The 17,139-nt window shown below is 42.5% G+C and overlaps 1 protein-coding gene across 5 annotated transcripts; it reads left to right on the forward strand.

Moving 5' to 3' along the window:
- The first annotated feature begins 87 nt into the window (after positions 1-87).
- Positions 88-16,694, forward strand: CDV3 (CDV3 homolog). 5 transcript variants are annotated; one of them, XM_030933952.1, is made up of 6 exons: positions 88-354; positions 1,110-1,186; positions 10,283-10,428; positions 12,819-12,978; positions 13,402-13,404; positions 14,136-16,694. In XM_030933952.1, exons 1-6 carry the CDS (start codon positions 115-117, stop codon positions 14,284-14,286), a joined length of 777 nt encoding a protein of 258 aa, XP_030789812.1. In that variant the 5' UTR covers positions 88-114; the 3' UTR covers positions 14,287-16,694. The 5 variants fall into 5 exon arrangements, with proteins under 5 accessions (XP_030789812.1, XP_030789821.1, XP_030789819.1 ...); XM_030933973.1 differs by lacking the exon at positions 88-354 and adding an exon at positions 582-813; XM_030933961.1 differs by lacking the exon at positions 13,402-13,404 and having other exon boundaries at positions 13,405-16,694.
- The last annotated feature ends 445 nt before the right edge of the window (positions 16,695-17,139 follow it).

Here is a 17,139-nt window from a genome sequence, read left to right on the forward strand (position 1 = left end):
GGCGTCGCCGTGCCCGGCAGCGTGAGCGCAGAGCCGGCCCCGACCCCGAGCTCGGAGCCCCGCGGGCCGCGCCCGCCGTCGGCCCCACCCATCCAGGTCGAGGAGGCCGAGGCCATGGCCGAGACGGAGGAGCGGAGCCTGGACAACTTCTTTGCCAAGAGGGACAAGAAGAAGAAGAAGGAGCGGAGCAACCGGGCGGCGAGTGCCGCGGGTGCAGCGGGCAGCGCCGGCGGGAGCAGTGGAGCCGCGGGTGCGGCGGGCGGCGGGGCGGGCACGGGGACCCGGCCGGGCGACGGCGGGACCGCGAGCGCGGGGACTGCGGGCCCAGGGGCCGCCACCAAGGCTGTGACGAAGGTGAGGGGCCGCGAGGCCGGCACTCGGGGCCCGGGCGGCGCGCGGGCGCCCCATGTGCCCGCCCCCGCCTGCCGGGGAAGCGTCCGGGAGGGGCCGCGGGGGCCGGGCGGACGGGCGAGGGCCGCCACGTGACGCAGGCTCCCCACTTCGGGCAGGGCTCGCCGGGGCCGGGACCCCTTTCGACACCCGCCCTGGAGCCGCCCTTCTCACCCCGCGTCGCTCGGCGTTAGCCAAGGCCCGGGCGGCGCCACCCTCCAGGGGCACTAGGTCTAGGGCCGCAGCGCCCAGCACAGAGCAGCGTTTATTGGGTGACGTCTAGGCTGAGTAATTCCTTGTGCTGACCTCAGCCCAGTAGTTTGAGCTGAATTTTCGCTTTCAGCAGCCGCATTTGTAACAGCTCTTTTGTGATGACTTAGTCTCTAAGCCCGTGAAAAGAAAAAGAAAAGTCTCAGTGGCAAGGTTGGGTTAGAAATGTAGTTGTGAAATTCCTACTGACTTCTTCCTTGGGCTTTTCTTAGTTGCTTAAAGTAACAGCTCTCATGCAGGAACCCAGCGGAAGTACAGTGTTAGCCTGCGAGCATGTTTGTCCTCCATGTAGCCTAGTTTGCCCCAGAACGAAGCAAGGGCTTTGACCGGAATATAAGTGCATACTTAGTTTAGGTTCCAGCCACTTGATCCACTTTTCGTAGTGTGTTACTTGCTTAGTTATATGTCTACAAATAGCTTTAATTGATCAAATGGCGTTTGTTTTACAGGACGAAGATGAATGGAAAGAATTAGAGCAAAAAGAGGTTGATTACAGCGGCCTCAGGGTTCAGGCAATGCAAATAAGGTATGGTATGGTTACAAATGTGTTTAGATAACCTTTAGGACAGATACTGGATACAAGTTAGGTTTTCCTTTAGCCCCAAAGCAGCATCATAGTAGCCTTGTGCTCTAGATATGCTTATTAGGACTCAAATGGGTTCTGTCTACTCTTTCTCACTCCATGAAGGCAGCCCTTCCGTGTGCTCATCAAATTAGCTGCTGACTCTAAAATCCTGTGAGAGCTTGCCTACTTCCAGTTCTGGTTAGGCCTTTTCATTTGAGACAACTAAAATGGATTTTGTCACTTCAGAATTTTCACTGTTAACATCGGTGATTGTACTTAGTTTTGGTTTCAAAAATAATGTGGATGTTTTTCACATCTTTTCCAATAAGCCAGTGAATGTATTTTTGTAATTGAAGTATATCATACTTAAAGAGAGATAGAGGTTTTATGTGTTCACACAGTGCAACCAACCTGTGCAATAAGCACGCAGGTCAAGAAACTGAGTATTACTAATACAGAACAAGGTTCCCTTCCTAACACCTACTCACTGCATTCATCTTCAACACAACCAGTAGCCATGATTTTTTCTAAAACTTAATAGGAATGGAATTATATGTGTAAACATGTTATTTTTTAAAGTTCAAGCAAACAGTAATTTTTAAAAATTGAGTAGTTTAGAAGATTTGAAATTAACATTTTGTCAAGTCCAGTCTATGGCAGTCAACTTTGATGCTAAGTAAGTGCCATATTTTGGAGGGTTCATAAAGTAGGAAAAAAACAAGTGAAGATATGGATCTGTTTTAAGATTAAAAAATCCTTTGCTCCTGGTTTAAAGAAAAATGGATTTTGATAAACTGTCTCCAGTTTGAAGCTTGCATTTTATAAGCAATGCCAGTGAGTGCGAGGCACAGTGGAGGAAATACTTTCCTTAACTGAAAACTGTCTTTTGGCCTCTCTGGATGTTAGTATCCATAGCTTTAGATAACTTTTTCAAAAAGCAGGGTTAATAATTTGTTGAATACCTACCACAGCTAGATATTAATGTCCTGTGAAAACATCATTTTGTGAGCTTAGCCAAAGTGAAACCCCCTGATTGATAATGGGAAACTTTCAGGAACGGTAGCTTCTCAACACTCTTGAGATTTCTTTGTAGTGGTGTTGAATAGAAGTGATTAGACTTAAGTTTGATTCCCAACCACTTGTTGGCTTCCTTCATGTATCTTCCTCTTTTCTGTCTCCTGGGGCTTGACCTGTAAAGAATGGGGGAGGAGGGAATGTGAGGTTCTTACCATTTGAGGTGGTGGAACTGCCTGTGTGTGTGGCTCCTGTTCTGTTGTAAAGTTTGGCTCTTCTTAAGTCTTTTCTTTCCTAAGTGACTGCAGATTCTTGAAAACGTGAGTGACCGGAAGAATAGTGTTTGGCCATGTCGAACTTGGCAAAAGTAGCACTTTTCTGAAGATAAAATTTTGGTTTCAGGTTCACTGATGATTAGAAATTGATTTTGTTAAACTATGGATATTATTTAAACAGAACCTGTGTTTTTTCTGTTATTGACTATAAGTTACGTGTTCATCTTCAGGGTTATTTTGGTCTTGATCTATTTTGGTTACTCTTGAGATCATGAAAAGTGTCTTAAATAACTTACATACTTCATCCTTGCCAGGGACATAAGTAAATATCAGCTAGTACAAGCATTTAAGTTCTGCTCAACCTGAAGTAGACTAGCTTTTATATTGTTTTTTGTTTTCTTAGCATCTAGTTACTGGCCCGAAGTGGCCATCCTAGTAGAGGTATTCCACTAACCTGCAACGCTGAGAAACTCTCCTTCCCATCTGCTCATCCACCAATCTCTGCTACATGTGCTTTATCTTATTCTCTTTCTCAGTATACTGAGAGTTAGCTGCAGATATCACCGTCAGTCTTTTTTTTTTTTTTTTTGAAACAGAGTTTCGCTCTTGTTGCCCAGGCTAGAGTGCAGTGGCACGATCTAAGCTCACCACAACCTCCAACCCCTTTGTTCAAGCGATTCTAATGCCTCAGCCTCCTGAGTAGCTGGGATCACAGGCATGTGTCACCACCCCCGGCTAATTTTGTACTTTTAGTAGAGACGGAGTTTCTTCATGTTGGTCAGGCTGGTCTCGAACTCCTGACCTCAGGTGATCCGCCTGCCTCGGCCTTCCAAAGTGCTGGGATCACAGGCGTGAGCCTCTGAGCCCAGCCAGATGTCACATACAATCTTAAAGTTCTTGACCCTGGTCCTTGTAGTTAGCATGTTAGGCCTTTACCTGTACTGAAAGGGGAAAGTTTTCATTAGCAGCAAACATGCTGTATATTAAGATCCTATTTCACATTTACCAACCAGCTCAATATTTAAGTACCAGGGTACTTAATGTGTCCAATTTTGTGTCTAAATTAATCTTACTCAAGATCGTGCCATTATAGACAAATTCTTGAGCAGGAAGCCATTGAGGTGGTTATAAAGGAAGCTGTCACTTGAGTTAGATTCTTGGTTGTTTGTAGGCCCTGTAGGCCTCTCATCTTTTATTTTTTTATATTTTTGAGACAGTCTCACTTTGTCACCCCGGTTGGAATGCAGTGGCATGATCATAGCTCACTGTAGTCTTGAACTCCTGGGCTCAAGTGATCCTCCCACCTCAGCCTCCCAAGTAGCTGGAGCTACAGGTGTGAGTTACCACCCCTGACTAAACTTACTTTTTTTCTGTAGATGGGAACTGTGTTACCTGGGCTGGTCTCAAAACTCCTGGCCTCAAATGATCTTCTCAAAGTACAGGAATCACAGGCATGAGCTGCTAGGCCCAGCTACTTCCATCTTTAAAATGGATTTTTGGGAGAATGTTAGAAAGATTTAATTCTTGAAGGCATACAGTGTTGAGTGTTTGTCATATTTCAATAAATAATTGAGTTCTTGGAGCCCAGTGGTTTTCTAGAGACTTTGGTGAGAAATCTAGACTTAAACCTGTTAGGTAGAGCTGGTCATGTTATTCAAGGTGGATTATTCTAGCAAATACTTACGTGACTACTTTGCTAGACACTGTGAGGTTTTCTGGTTGTAGAAATAAGTCATGCTCTAATAGACAACAGTAGATAATTTCAAAGAGATGTGCAAGGTGCTCTGGGGCAGAGGAGAGGCATTTCATCATCCATGAATGGGTCAGGAAAGATTTCTTTGGATGAGGTGCAGTGACATTTTAAGCCTCCAGGCCAGGCATAGCTAATCAGGCCATGTTTATCTCGCCAGTTTACTGTTGCAGCAGTGCTAGGTATAATCGGGACAAACCTGTGAGATGCCCGGTATTCCAACAGCTCAGTCCAGTCTGATTTTTGTTTTAGCTGCTTCCCCCTAGTGTTGGGGAAGGGGAGTTAGGATATATAAATTCCCATGTCTCGAGGTAAAGAGATAAGGCTGTTCTATTCTTTATAAATATACTGCTGCAGGATGTGTGATCGTATCAGCCTTACTAAAGAAAATGCATTTCTCAAATCTCAAAGTAGAGAATATTTCTGCATCATACCTTAGAGCTATAAAGAGGATAAAATGAATTTAAAAGGTAATGTGAAATAATATAGCCTCTGGAATCCTATACTATTTTGACTCTGCTACTCTGTAGGCCTGGGGAAGGTACTTAAGTTTCCTCATACATACATACAGTGGGTCTCTTGCCTGCCTTAGTGTTACTGTGAGGTTTAACTTTGTACAGTGGGGTAGAATGCTGGCTGTCATAGTCGATATTCAGTAAATTTTCCTTTTGTATCGTCATTATTCTCCTCACCCTACCAGTAGTGCCTTACAGACTTACATGTATTTAAGACTGTGTATGTGGAATTGTGATGAATTTACAGCAGTATCGTAGTGTTTATTTATAAAATTTAGCTAATGAGAAGCTATATATTAGGATCAAACACTGAATTTCAGCCTGTCTCCCATGGAAATAACCGTTTGGAACTTGTTTCTTGTTCTGCTGTGACATTTGGAGAGTTGATACTTTCTGAAATACGTAAATATGAAAAAGCAATAAAATATGTAAATCATTTCTACCCTGCTGACTGGCATTTAGGCAAGCCCTCTAAGCATCTCTCGGCTTCAGTCCCTCCAATTGCTGGATGAAGAGTTTTTTTGCCTTGGTCATTCTTTTTTTTTTTTTTTTTTTTTTGATTGAGTTTTTGCTTTTGTTACCCAGGCTGGGGTGCAATGGCATGATCTCTGCTCACTGCAACCTCCGCCTCCCAAGTTCAAGCAATTTTCCTGCCTCAGCTTCCCAAATAGCTGGGATTACAGGCATATGCCACCACACCTAGCTAATTTTTGTATTTTTAGTAGAGACAGGGTTTCACCATGATAGTTAGGCTGGTCTTGAACTCCTGACCTCCGGTGACTGCCAGCCTCTGCCTCCCAAAGTGCTGGGATTACAGGCGTGAGCCACCATGCCCAGTTGATGAAGGGTCTTGACTAAACAATTTCCACATGCTTAGTTTAGTATTTCAGAATCTTAACCCAAAATATTTATTTATTTTTATTATTATTACACTTTAAGTTCTAGGGTACATGTGCACAACGTGCAGGTTTGTTACACAGGTATACATGTGCCATCGTGGTTTGCTGCACCCATCAACTCGTCATTTACATCAGGTATTTCTCCTAACACTATCCCTCCCCCAGCTCCCTACCCCCCAACAGACCCTGGTGTGTGATGTTCCCCTCCCTGTGTCTGTGTGTTCTCATTGTTCAACTCCCACTTATGATGAGAACATGCAGTGTTTGGTTTTCTGTCTTTGTGATAGTTTGCTGAGAATGATGGTTTCCAGCTTCACCCATGTCCCTGCAAAGGACATTAGCTCATCCCTGTTTATGGCTGCATAGTATTCCATGGTGTGTATGTGCTACATTTTCTTTATCTAGTCTATTATTGATGGACATTTGGAAAAACCCAAAATATTTATTAAAGAATATTTTTTTTTGGCCGGGCACAGTGGCTCACGCCTGTAATTCCAGCACTCTGGGAGGCTGAGGCAGGTGAATTACCTGAGGTCAGGAGTTTGAGACCAGTCTGGCCAACATGGTGAAACCCTGTCTCTACTAAATACAAAAAATTTTGCTGGGCATGATGGTGCAAGCAGCTACTTGGCAGGCTGAGATAGGAGAATCGCTTGAACCCAGGAGGTGGAGGTTGCAATGAGCCAAGATCATGCCATTGCTCTCCAGTCTGGGCAACAGGAGTGAAACTCCATTTCAAAAAAAAAATAGAGACAGGGTCTCACCAGGTTGCTTAGGCTGGTTTTGAACTCCTGGCCTCAAATGATCCTCCCACTTCGGCCTTCCAAAGTGCTGGGATTACGGGCATGAGCCACCGCACCTGGCCAAGAATCCAAAATACTAAGTTGTTCTCCTTGTGCCTTTTATTATTGATGTACAATCCCTCTAATTAAATAGATTATGCTTATTTTTTGGTAATAGTTTGTAACGTAGGTGTATTTTAAATTTGTGGTTTTTTAATTTTTTAATTTTTTTCCTAAGGGCAAGAAGATGTTAGACACTAGACAGTAAAAAAAAAAAAAAACTTCAAGTTGAGATACTGTCACTATTCCGTCAGACCAAATAGGAGTTTTTATTTAAAAGCTTTCTGTGAGGCTGGGCATGGTGGCTCACTCCTGTAATCCCAACACTTTGGGAGGCAGAGTTAGGAGGATCACTTGAGGCCAGGAGTTCAAGACCAGCCTGGGCAAGACCCTGCCTCTACAAAAAATGTAAAAAAGTAAAATTAGCCAGTCATGGTGGTCTGCACCTGTAGTTCTACCTTACTTGGGAGGCTGAGGTGGGAGTATCTCTTGAGCCCAGGAGTTGAAGATTACAGTGAGCTAAGATTGGGCCTCTGTACTCCAGCCTAGGTGACAGAGCAAGACCCTGTCTCTAAAAAAATTTTAAAAATAAAAAACGATTTTTTTTGTGTAGGTTATAAAAATAATATGTTTGTTTTTAGAAATTTTTTGAAAAATATAGCAGCATAAATATGTAAGAATTATCTGTAGTCTCTTCTACTTAGGAATAATCAGTGAATAGTGCTGATTATTAAGGCGTTGTCAGCTCCATTTTACGTAAGAGGAAATTGAGGAATAAAGAAATTAGTGCCATATTCAAAGTTTCCTGGCTGGTAAGTGGCAGAGCCTGGATTTGAACCAGGAAGCCTGACTTTAGAATCTGCTCCTAATTGCTTGCTGCATGAAGAAGATAAAGTCATACATTCTAGCACTCAGAGCTACTCTATAAAACTTTTTAAAATTGTTGTAGATATTTTTGTATTTATATTAGGTACGTAGCTGTTGTTTTAGTGAATTTTTTATTTATATGACATGAATCCTACCTCCAAGTCAGCATAGGCTTTACATTTTAAATGGCTGTATAGAATCTCTTACATGTTAATGAAAAGGAAAACTGAGGGATGGCTTGGCTATATTTTTTCTTTCTTTTAAATTGCATTTTTTTTCTTTCTCAGACCTCTTAGGGATGAGTTGACATATTCTCTATCCTTTTTCCTCTCAGATAAAGTTGTAAGTAAAATCTTGCTGTAAATGTAGATGAGATAGATCTGTTCTTCTTTTCCCTCTCTTCCTCATTGCCACTCCAGCCTCTAAATTCTGCAGTCACCTCTGGTTGGTAGGTAATTCATACAATGCTGCCATTATTTATTTATTTATTTTTTTTTTATTTTTTTTGAGATGGAGTCTCGCTCTCTCGCCCAGGCTGGAGTGCAGTGGCCGGATCTCAGCTCACTGCAAGCTCCGCCTCCCGGGTTTACGCCACTCTCCTGCCTCAGCCTCCCGAGTAGCTGGGACTACAGGGACTACAGGCGCCCGCCACCTCGCCCGGCTAGTTTTTTATATTTTTTAGTAGAGACGGGGTTTCACCGGGTTAGCCAGGATGGTCTCGATCTCCTGACCGCGTGATCCGCCCGTCTCGGCCTCCCAAAGTGCTGGGATTACAGGCTTGAGCCACCGCGCCCGGCCTTGCCATTATTTTTTATTTTTTATTTTTGACAGAGTCTCACTCTGTCACCCAGGCTGGAGTGCAGTGACGTAATCTTGGCCCACTACAGCCTCTGCCTCCCGGGTTCAACCAATTCTCCTGCCTCAGCCTCCCAAGTAGCTGAGATTGCAGGCGTGTGCCACCACACCCAGCTAATTTTTGTGTTTTTAGTAGAGACAGGGTTTTGCCATATTGGCCAGGCTGGTCTCAAACTCCTGACCTCAGGTGATCTGCCTGCCTCGGCCTCCCAAAGTGCTGGGATTACAGGTGTGAGCCACCATGCCCAGCCAGTGCCATTGTTTTTGAATGACATTTTGCCACTTTTTTTTTTTTTGAGTTGGAGTCTCGCTCTGTCACCCAAGCGGGAGTGCAGTGCTGTGATCTCAGCTTACTGCATGCTCCGCCTCCCAGGTTCATGCCATTCTGCCTCAGCCTCCCGAGTAGCTGGGACTACAGGCGCCTGCCACCACGCCCGGCTAATATATATATATATATATTTTTTTTTTTTTTTTTTTTTTGGTAGAGACGAAGTTTCACCTTGGTCTTGATCTCCTGACCTTGTGGTCCGCCTGCCTCAACCTCCCAAAGTGCCACTTTATTTTTTTCTAAGTATCTTTAAAGGAGACTGTCAAGCTGGTCATAGCCAGCTGGTGTCTTGTTTTAATAGAAATGGAAGGAAGGCATCCTTAGATATCCTTTTGCAGAAGCCAAGAGAGGCTGTGATGTTCCCAAGGTTATGCAGTTAAGAGAATCAGGGTGGTAAGTGGAAGGCCAGGGACAGAGTTTTGGGAAGCAACCTTTTTTTTGTAGGAAGGTGGGGAAAAGGTAAAATGGTGAAGGAGTTGAGAAGCTTGAATACCTAGGAAAAGCCACCATCGTCATGAAAAATAATTTTATGAAAAGGTTGGTAGTTTCTGCCAGGTGTATCTTCAAGGTGAAGAGCTGCAAAAAGGACGTTTGATTTAGCCATTATTATGCTTTAATATTCCTGTGGTCAATATCCCGTTTGTCAGGAGACAAAAGATATATACACTTGGTAATTTAGTACATGTAAAGTTACATAAAATAATAAAAAGTAATCCAACAAAAAGAAATAATCAAAGATGCCTTAGAGAAATAGATTATGACTCAAGTCAATTCAAGAATAAATTAATTAGCATTGAGAAAATACGGCAAGCAATCTTAAGATGGTGTGTTACCACTGAGGGTATCTTTTCCATTTATAACATCTGGAAAGCCAAAGACTGAGCTCTTATATGTCTGATGTAAGGGGCTAGTTCTATCCTCTGTAAACACGGCACATACTTGTTTTCATCTGCTGGAATGTGAATTCTAATTCTGAGAGCATTTTGTTACATGTGCTAAAGGATTGGCAAATAAAATTATACAACTTTCAAAACCCTTCATTTGTCACTAAAAATATGCTTACCATAATGCCTGTTTGTACACTTTGGTGCAAGGAAAATTTTGTAATCGTGCTCTTAATCCTTCAGCTGACTCTCTTCTCTGCATTTCAGGTTGTATCATTCTCTCTTCCCCCACTTAGTTGCTTGAGGCGGTAACTGGGGTCCTGCTCTTACGTGGGGTCCTGTAAACCGTCAGGCATATTGTCACAGAGGCGCATCAGTATTTTTTTTTTTTTTTTTTCAGACAGAGTCATGCTCTGTCACCCAGGAGGGAGTGCAGTGGCACAATCTCAACTCACTGCAGCCTCCGCCTTCTGGGTTCAAGGGATTCTCCTGCCTCAGCTTCCCCAGTAGCTGGGATTACAGGGGTGTGCCCCTATGCCTGGCTAATTTTTGTATTTTTAGTACAGATGGGTTTCGCCATGTTGCCCAACCTGGTCTTGAACTCCTGACCTCAGGTGATCCATCCACCTTGGCCTCCCAAAGTCCTGGGATTACAGTTGTGAGCCACTGTACCGGTCTCACTTTTTAAATAAGTAAGACGTTCAGTTTTGAAAGAGATTAAGTGACTTCTTCAGGGTTGTACAGATGATCATGGATAAAACTAAGGATTTGGACTGGAAATTTTCTTGGTGGTTCCTTAATGAATTTACATGTTTGCTTTTCCAACAGTGAAAAGGAAGAAGATGATAATGAAAAGAGACAAGATCCAGGTGATAACTGGGAAGAAGGTGGAGGTGGTGGTGGAGGTATGGAAAAATCTTCAGGTCCCTGGAATAAAACAGCTCCGGTCCAAGCACCTCCTGCTCCAGTAATTGGTAATTTTACTATTTCAGTTTCAGAAAGATGTCTAATTTATATATGATTTTATGTGTGGTCCACTTTCAACTCGGTGCATGATTATGGTGGAGTGAGAAGGAGGGGCTCCTTTCCATTCCTGGTTGAGTGGGATGTGTGTGTATCTTGTTAAAGACTTTAAAATCCTAAAGAAAAGGAATCTGGAAGTTAAAAGACATACTTTTGTCCTATATGTTGCTGTAAAATTTATATGTAGATAGACTAGTCGATTCCAGTTTCATTTATTGGAATTGAGCATTTATTCTAATATTCACTTTAAATATTAACTATTTGCTAGTTGAGGAAAAGGTAAGGAAAAGACTTCAATTTACTAGAATCCAAGGTAAGCTTCATTTAGGATTTTTAGTAGTAATTACCTAGGGTTGGGTATAACTCCAAAAGTTTTCATGAGAGAGAAAATTCTTAAAGCTTTTATCATTTAAAATATTTTTGACAGCTGAGTAAGGACAGAGACAAGGGGCCCTTGTCTTTCACTTGTGCTTTGTCTTTTTCATTCCCTTTAACTGTTTTTTGAAGCATGAATTCTCAGCAGGACTGATGTTATCATTCTCAAGGGGGTAAAAGTTGCTTCTTACAGAGCGAAGGAATCTTTTACCTTATCAGTCATTTGTGGCATACGAAAAGACTAGAGTGCGTAAACAGATGTATAGTTTATCTGCAGTATTAAAATTTTATGGAGTGGGGGGCAGATGGGAAACAGATGTCTGAAAGGTCTCCTTAGGGCAATAATGAAAGTTTAAGAGCACTACTTTAAAGAAATGTATACTCATTGTTTTATTTAGAATGGCATAAAGAATAACTTATCACTCCAAGTCTTGCTATGCTGAAATCACAGATAACTACTATATTTTTTAGAGACGGTTTCACTCTGTGGCCCAGGCTGCAGTGCAGTGGTGCAATTGTGGCTCATTGCAGCCCCTCAACTGCTTGGACTCAAGTGATCCTCCCACCCCAGCCTTCCAAGTAGACTACCAGGGCATGCCACCTGTTTATTTTATTGTGGAAATGAGATCTCACTATGTTGCCCAGGCTAGTCTCCAACTCCTGGGTTCAAGCAGTCCCGCCACTGTAGCTTACCAAAGTGCTGGGATTACAGGTGTGAGCCACCACACCCGGTCTTATGTTTTTAAATCATCTTTAGAATCTTTTTGTTTTGTTTGAGAGAGAGTCTGGCTTCTGACTTCAAGTGATCTGCCTGCCTCGACCTCCAAAAGTGCTGGGATTACAGGCGTGAGCCATCATGCCTGACTAGAATCTTTTTTCTTTTTTTCTTTTTGTCTTTTTCTTTTTTCCAATAGACAAAGTCTTATTCTCTTGCCCAGGCTGGAGTGCAGTGGCACAGTCATGGGTCACTGCAACCTCTACCTCCCGGGTTCAAGCTAGTCTCCTGCCTCAGCCTCTCGAGTAGCTGGGATTATAGGCATGCACCATCATGCCCTGCTAATTCTTTGTATTTTTAGTAGAGATGGGGTTTCACCGTGTTGGCCAGGCTGGTTTTGAACTCCTGACCTCAAGTGATCTGCCTGCCTCGGGCTCCCAAAGTGCTAGGATTACAGACTTGAGCCACCATGCCCAGCCCCAGCTAGAATCTTAAAAAAACAACCACACTGGCATTTCATTAAATAAATTCTTTACATATAGCGTCTTAATCAGTCCACCAATTAGGTAAAGAAGTAATTCATATTTACTGGTAGGGAAATTGAGGACTATTTAAGTCCTATTCTGAAAGGCAGTCCCTGATGAGACCAGTCATCCAGTCCCAGCAGATTCCTTTTCTACTTCCAGTAATTTGGCTTGTGGAACTCACCATTTACGTAGATTACTAAAGTTGTACATGGAGGAGGAGTTAGAATACTACCCTAGAAAAATAGAATGTTTTCACTTTTCTTTTTTCTTTTTTGAGAGACAGAGTCTTGTTCTGTTGCCCACGCTGGAGTGCCGTGGCTCAATATCGGCTCACTGCAACCTCTGCCTCCCAGGTTCAAGCCATTTTCCTGCCTCAGCCCCCTGAGTAGCTGGGATTACAGGCGCCTACCATCACACCCGGCTAAGTTTCGTATTTTTTGTAGAGACACGGTTTCACCATGTTGGCCCAACTGGTCTTGAACTCCTGACCCCAGGTGATCCACCCACCTCAGCCTCCCAAAGTGCTGGGATTACAGGTGTGAGCCACCACACCTGGCCTGTTTTCACTTTAGACATTTTCTGAAATAACTTTCCTTCTGTTGTCTGACCCAGAGACCCTGGTATTGTTTTTTCTGTAATTGTTAAATGATTGGGAATGCAAGAATAGCTTATTAAAATGCTGAATATTTGAATAGTTTATCTAAAAATTGTTTTAAAATATTAGTTACAGAAACCCCAGAACCGGCAATGACTAGTGGTGTTTATAGGCCTCCTGGGGCCAGGTTAACCACAACAAGAAAAACACCACAAGGACCACCAGAAATCTACAGCGATACACAGTTCCCATCCCTGCAGTCAACTGCCAAGCACGTAGAAAGCCGGAAGTAAGTACTATAAGTAATTGCATTTTGTTTAGGACTTCTGTTCCTTGGCAGGGAGTGGGATATAGGGCTTACCCACCCAAGGGAGACTATTCCTTAACTAATGAAGCCTGAGCTTCAGCTGACAGGCAGCTAAGAGTCAGGATGGAACTTTATATACCTAGAAGGGAGGAAAGGGGGAGGACAAAGAGCATTGGAGACTGACTTCTGTCTGCAAAAGTTTCTCTTAGCCCTGGTTTATGTTGTTTTATAGCAATGACAAGTTTTAATGTAGTTAAAATTCTCTTATAATTAAGTGGCTTTTGCTCCTTATAATACGGAAACTAGAAATATAAAAACGCTGTGTAATTATATTCCCAGTTAATGTGACTATAGACAGAAGATGTTGGCATTTATAAATCTAATATTAAAATAATCTTATTTCAGCAGGTACTTAAAATGAATGCTACCTGGAATTAAATGACTACATATGGCACATCTACATCTTACTTAGGGACATGAATTTTTTAAAATAAATAAAATGGGAAGAAATGTAAATGACATCAGATGGAAATGTTTTTTGGGGTGGCTTTTAGAATAAATCCCAGCCTTTTCGCCACTTTGAGAGCACAGCTGGCATGAATTTAAACCTCCACGTGGACTTGCTCCTCTGCTCTGTCTTAAAAAATGTATAAGGGACCTTTGGGAGGGCAGTGATTCACCACACTCAAGTTTCTTTACCTGATCTAATCAGATCCACTCCCACAAAATTGATGTGAGGAGAAATCATTGACGAATGAGTAGAATTTACTTGAATGAGAAAATTGTTACCCTTGTGCATAAAGAGAGAGATGTATTATCTATTACTTGCTAAAAGTGGAAGTCTTAGGAGGAATGTCATCACACAGCTTTTAACAGTTTTCTTCAAGTTTGTCCTGAAATAGGGTCACATTTAATACTATTCAGTAGAACATAGGACCCTAGAGCTTCAGTACAGCGTTCTGTGTTTTCTGTTCCAATTGAAGCCTTAAAATGGTTTGATAAGGATTTTATATACGCCCACTCCTACCCCTCCCCAGGATTCTTCTAAGGGGTGGCTTTTTTTTTAAATTCAAGGACGAGTATTTTCAAAAACCCTAGTGAAGAAAAAATATTTACTGATTACATTTCTTTTCCCTTAGGGATAAAGAAATGGAGAAGAGCTTTGAAGTAGTAAGACACAAAAATAGAGGTAGGGATGAGGTTTCAAAAACCCAGGCCCTTAAACTTCAGCTAGACAACCAGTATGCTGTGCTTGAAAATCAGAAAAGCAGCCACTCACAGTACAATTAAGGAATGGGCTTTGCTAACCCTTCTGAGGTAACTAGACTGCAGCTAACCACCACCAACAGTCAGTCATCATCTGATCTCTGCTGGACCTACAGACACCGATGCAGACCACTCAGTTTCGTGACCGGCCCTGTTGCACTATGGAAGTTAAAGTGTTGCGAGTGCTCTATGCATATTGGATTTAGGGGAATTTTCATTGTTATATAAATGTGTGAACTAGTTTCAAAGCAGTGTTCTTTCATATTTACTCTGCAAATACAAAAAACCAAAACCTGCAGCCAGTGGTCATTTCAAAATCTTTTTATGTTCAGATACTGAGCCTTCATAAGGGTTGACTACCTCAGATTTGCTGCACTCATTGTGGACTTCATGTGGATCACAACTTCTGGATAAGAAGATTACAACTATTAAGTGTCGATGTGAACCTTGCAACCAGCTCTACTGGATTCTTACCAGAAATCCTGCATAAAAAGTCAGCCATCTGGGTTCTGATCTGCTGTAAAAGATGAAGATTTAAGTGACCTTAATTAACCTGTCCTGTGCCCTACCCTTAAGGAATACTCTATGTAGTAGGCTGTGGCTGTATTATACTTCCCGGAACACGCCGCTGAAAAGAACTGATGTGTTCAGATCATCTGTGTAGGGCTGTGATTTGTAATTTAAACTTTAATTGTATTCTGAGGTAACCACAAAATAAATTCAACCAAACTGGGGTCCACCAAGTACGGGAAGGGGTAAGGGAGAGAATACTTTTTTTTTTTGGTAATTTTTTTTTTATTTGGATAGTGCTTTTTTGTTTTGTTTTTGTTCTGCATTAAGCCCTTTTTTGCTTTGACTTGAAATAAGTTCTTTGACAGAGCATATTGCTTGGTTAAGTAAGTAACCTAAAGTATGCATTAGGATTGTAAAATGTCTTCGTGAGTATGCCAATCCTGAGGGTGGAACCAAATAGCCTTTGATGTAAAGGGCAGTGGATTCTGGAGGCTTTACTTCAGGTGCTGCTAATGCCTCTTCTAATCAGGTCTAAATTGTGTAGTAAACTGCAGTGGGAAGAAAATGCTTTCTGCTCAGGCTAAGGGGTTCACTGATCTGTCCTTACAAATTCAGAGCAACATGAGCAAAACCTCAGCTAAAACCCATTTAAGTGTCATGGATTGTGCATGATCTTTGATAAGAATTCCTCATGTTCTTGTGCCCAGTTTTTCAAGGTATTGGCTGTTCTATAGATGCAGTGATGGTCCCAGCTAGCTCTGTTTTCAACCTTTTGGTGTGTCTTTTTTTTTTTTTTTTTTTTTTTGAGACAGAGTCTCGCTCTGTCGCCCGGGCTGGAGTGCAGTGGCCGGATCTCAGCTCACTGCAAGCTCCGCCTCCCGGGTTCACGCCATTCTCCTGCCTCAGCCTCCCGAGGAGCTGGGACTACAGGCGCCGCCACCTCGCCCGGCTAGTTTTTTGTTGTTGTATTTTTATGTTCATTTGGAGAGTCAGGGCGAAAGACAGGTGATGTAGCACTTCTGTTTTTGATAATTACAGCTTCAAATACCTATTAATAGTTTGGGGTCCTTTAGAGGGACTTGAGGAAGCCACCCAGGATTACGGAAGAGTGTCCACCTAACAAGATGATCTGGCACTTTCCTAGTTTTGTATCTTTGGTTCAATAGAAATATCTGAAAGTGGTAATGTGACCACTTGATGCAGAGTCCGGGTTTCTCTATAATAAATCCCTTTGCCAAATGCATGAGTTGCAGACTTGCTATTGGCAAGAGTGAAGCAAGTGGGTGAGTAAAACTATTTTGATGTGGGAGCATTTTCAGATAGGAATTTAGTCTTGATGAAAGTGTCCGTGCAGGAATTGGACTCCAAGGAGGGTTACAGTATCTCCTGACAGGACCTGCCACTCACATAACTCACATCTGGGCAACAGTGTTGTCATTTGAGGTGGCAGGATGCCTGCCTTCTAATCTATTTGGGTGAGTAGTTGAGCCAGCCAAGGGGAGGTTGAATGATTAAATCAGAAATGGGATTCTTGGTAAACTGAAGACTATTTGGGAACGAAAAACCTTAAAAGGCTCTTCATCGTTGAACTGTGTATTTTCCCTGCATTTTTTTCCCCACAAAATTTTGTTGGGGGTTATGTTACTGAAGAATGAACAGAGATGAGTAAGTGGAGGTGTTCTGTAAAGGCATACTGTACTCGAAATCGGAAGACCTGCAGCAGATTTAAATTACAACTCTTGTTATAACTTTTTAAAAGTTTGTGAAAATATCAAAATGTACATGAATCAAGTTTTAATATACTGTATGATGGGTGGATGAGGCTGTCCATTGTACCATTTGTTTGAATTCTCAGGCATGGTTTGGCAGTGCAAGAACTCTGTAACATTAACAAATTCAATAAAAAGTAAATATATGGATTTTGGACTGTAATGATTATTTTAAAGCCTTATTTCATTGAAAATGGTGAGTTGAGGTCATACCTCTCGCTGTGGGAAGGTGAAGATCCTCTAAACTCAGGAGTGTACGTTTTTTGTTTGTTTGTTTGTTTTGTGTTTTGAGACAGCCTCGCTCTGTCACCCAGGCTGGAGGGCGGTGGTGTGATCTCAGCTCACTTCATCCTCGGCCTCCCCGGTTCAAGTGATTCTCCTGCCTCAGCCTCCTGAGTAGCTGGGATTACAGGCACGCACCACCACACCAGCTAATTTTTGTATTTTTAATAGAGATGGAGTTTCACCATGTTGGCCAGGCTGGTCTTGAACTCCTGACTTCGTGTCCACCTGCCTCGGCCTCCCAAAGTGCTGGGATTGCAGGTGTGAGCCACCAGGCCTGGCCAGGAGTGTACTTTCCATTTCAGAAGTGTTT

The sequence above is a fragment of the Rhinopithecus roxellana genome, chromosome 1 (assembly GCF_007565055.1).
Source record: "Rhinopithecus roxellana isolate Shanxi Qingling chromosome 1, ASM756505v1, whole genome shotgun sequence".
In the NCBI taxonomy this organism is placed as follows: Eukaryota; Metazoa; Chordata; class Mammalia; order Primates; family Cercopithecidae; genus Rhinopithecus; species Rhinopithecus roxellana.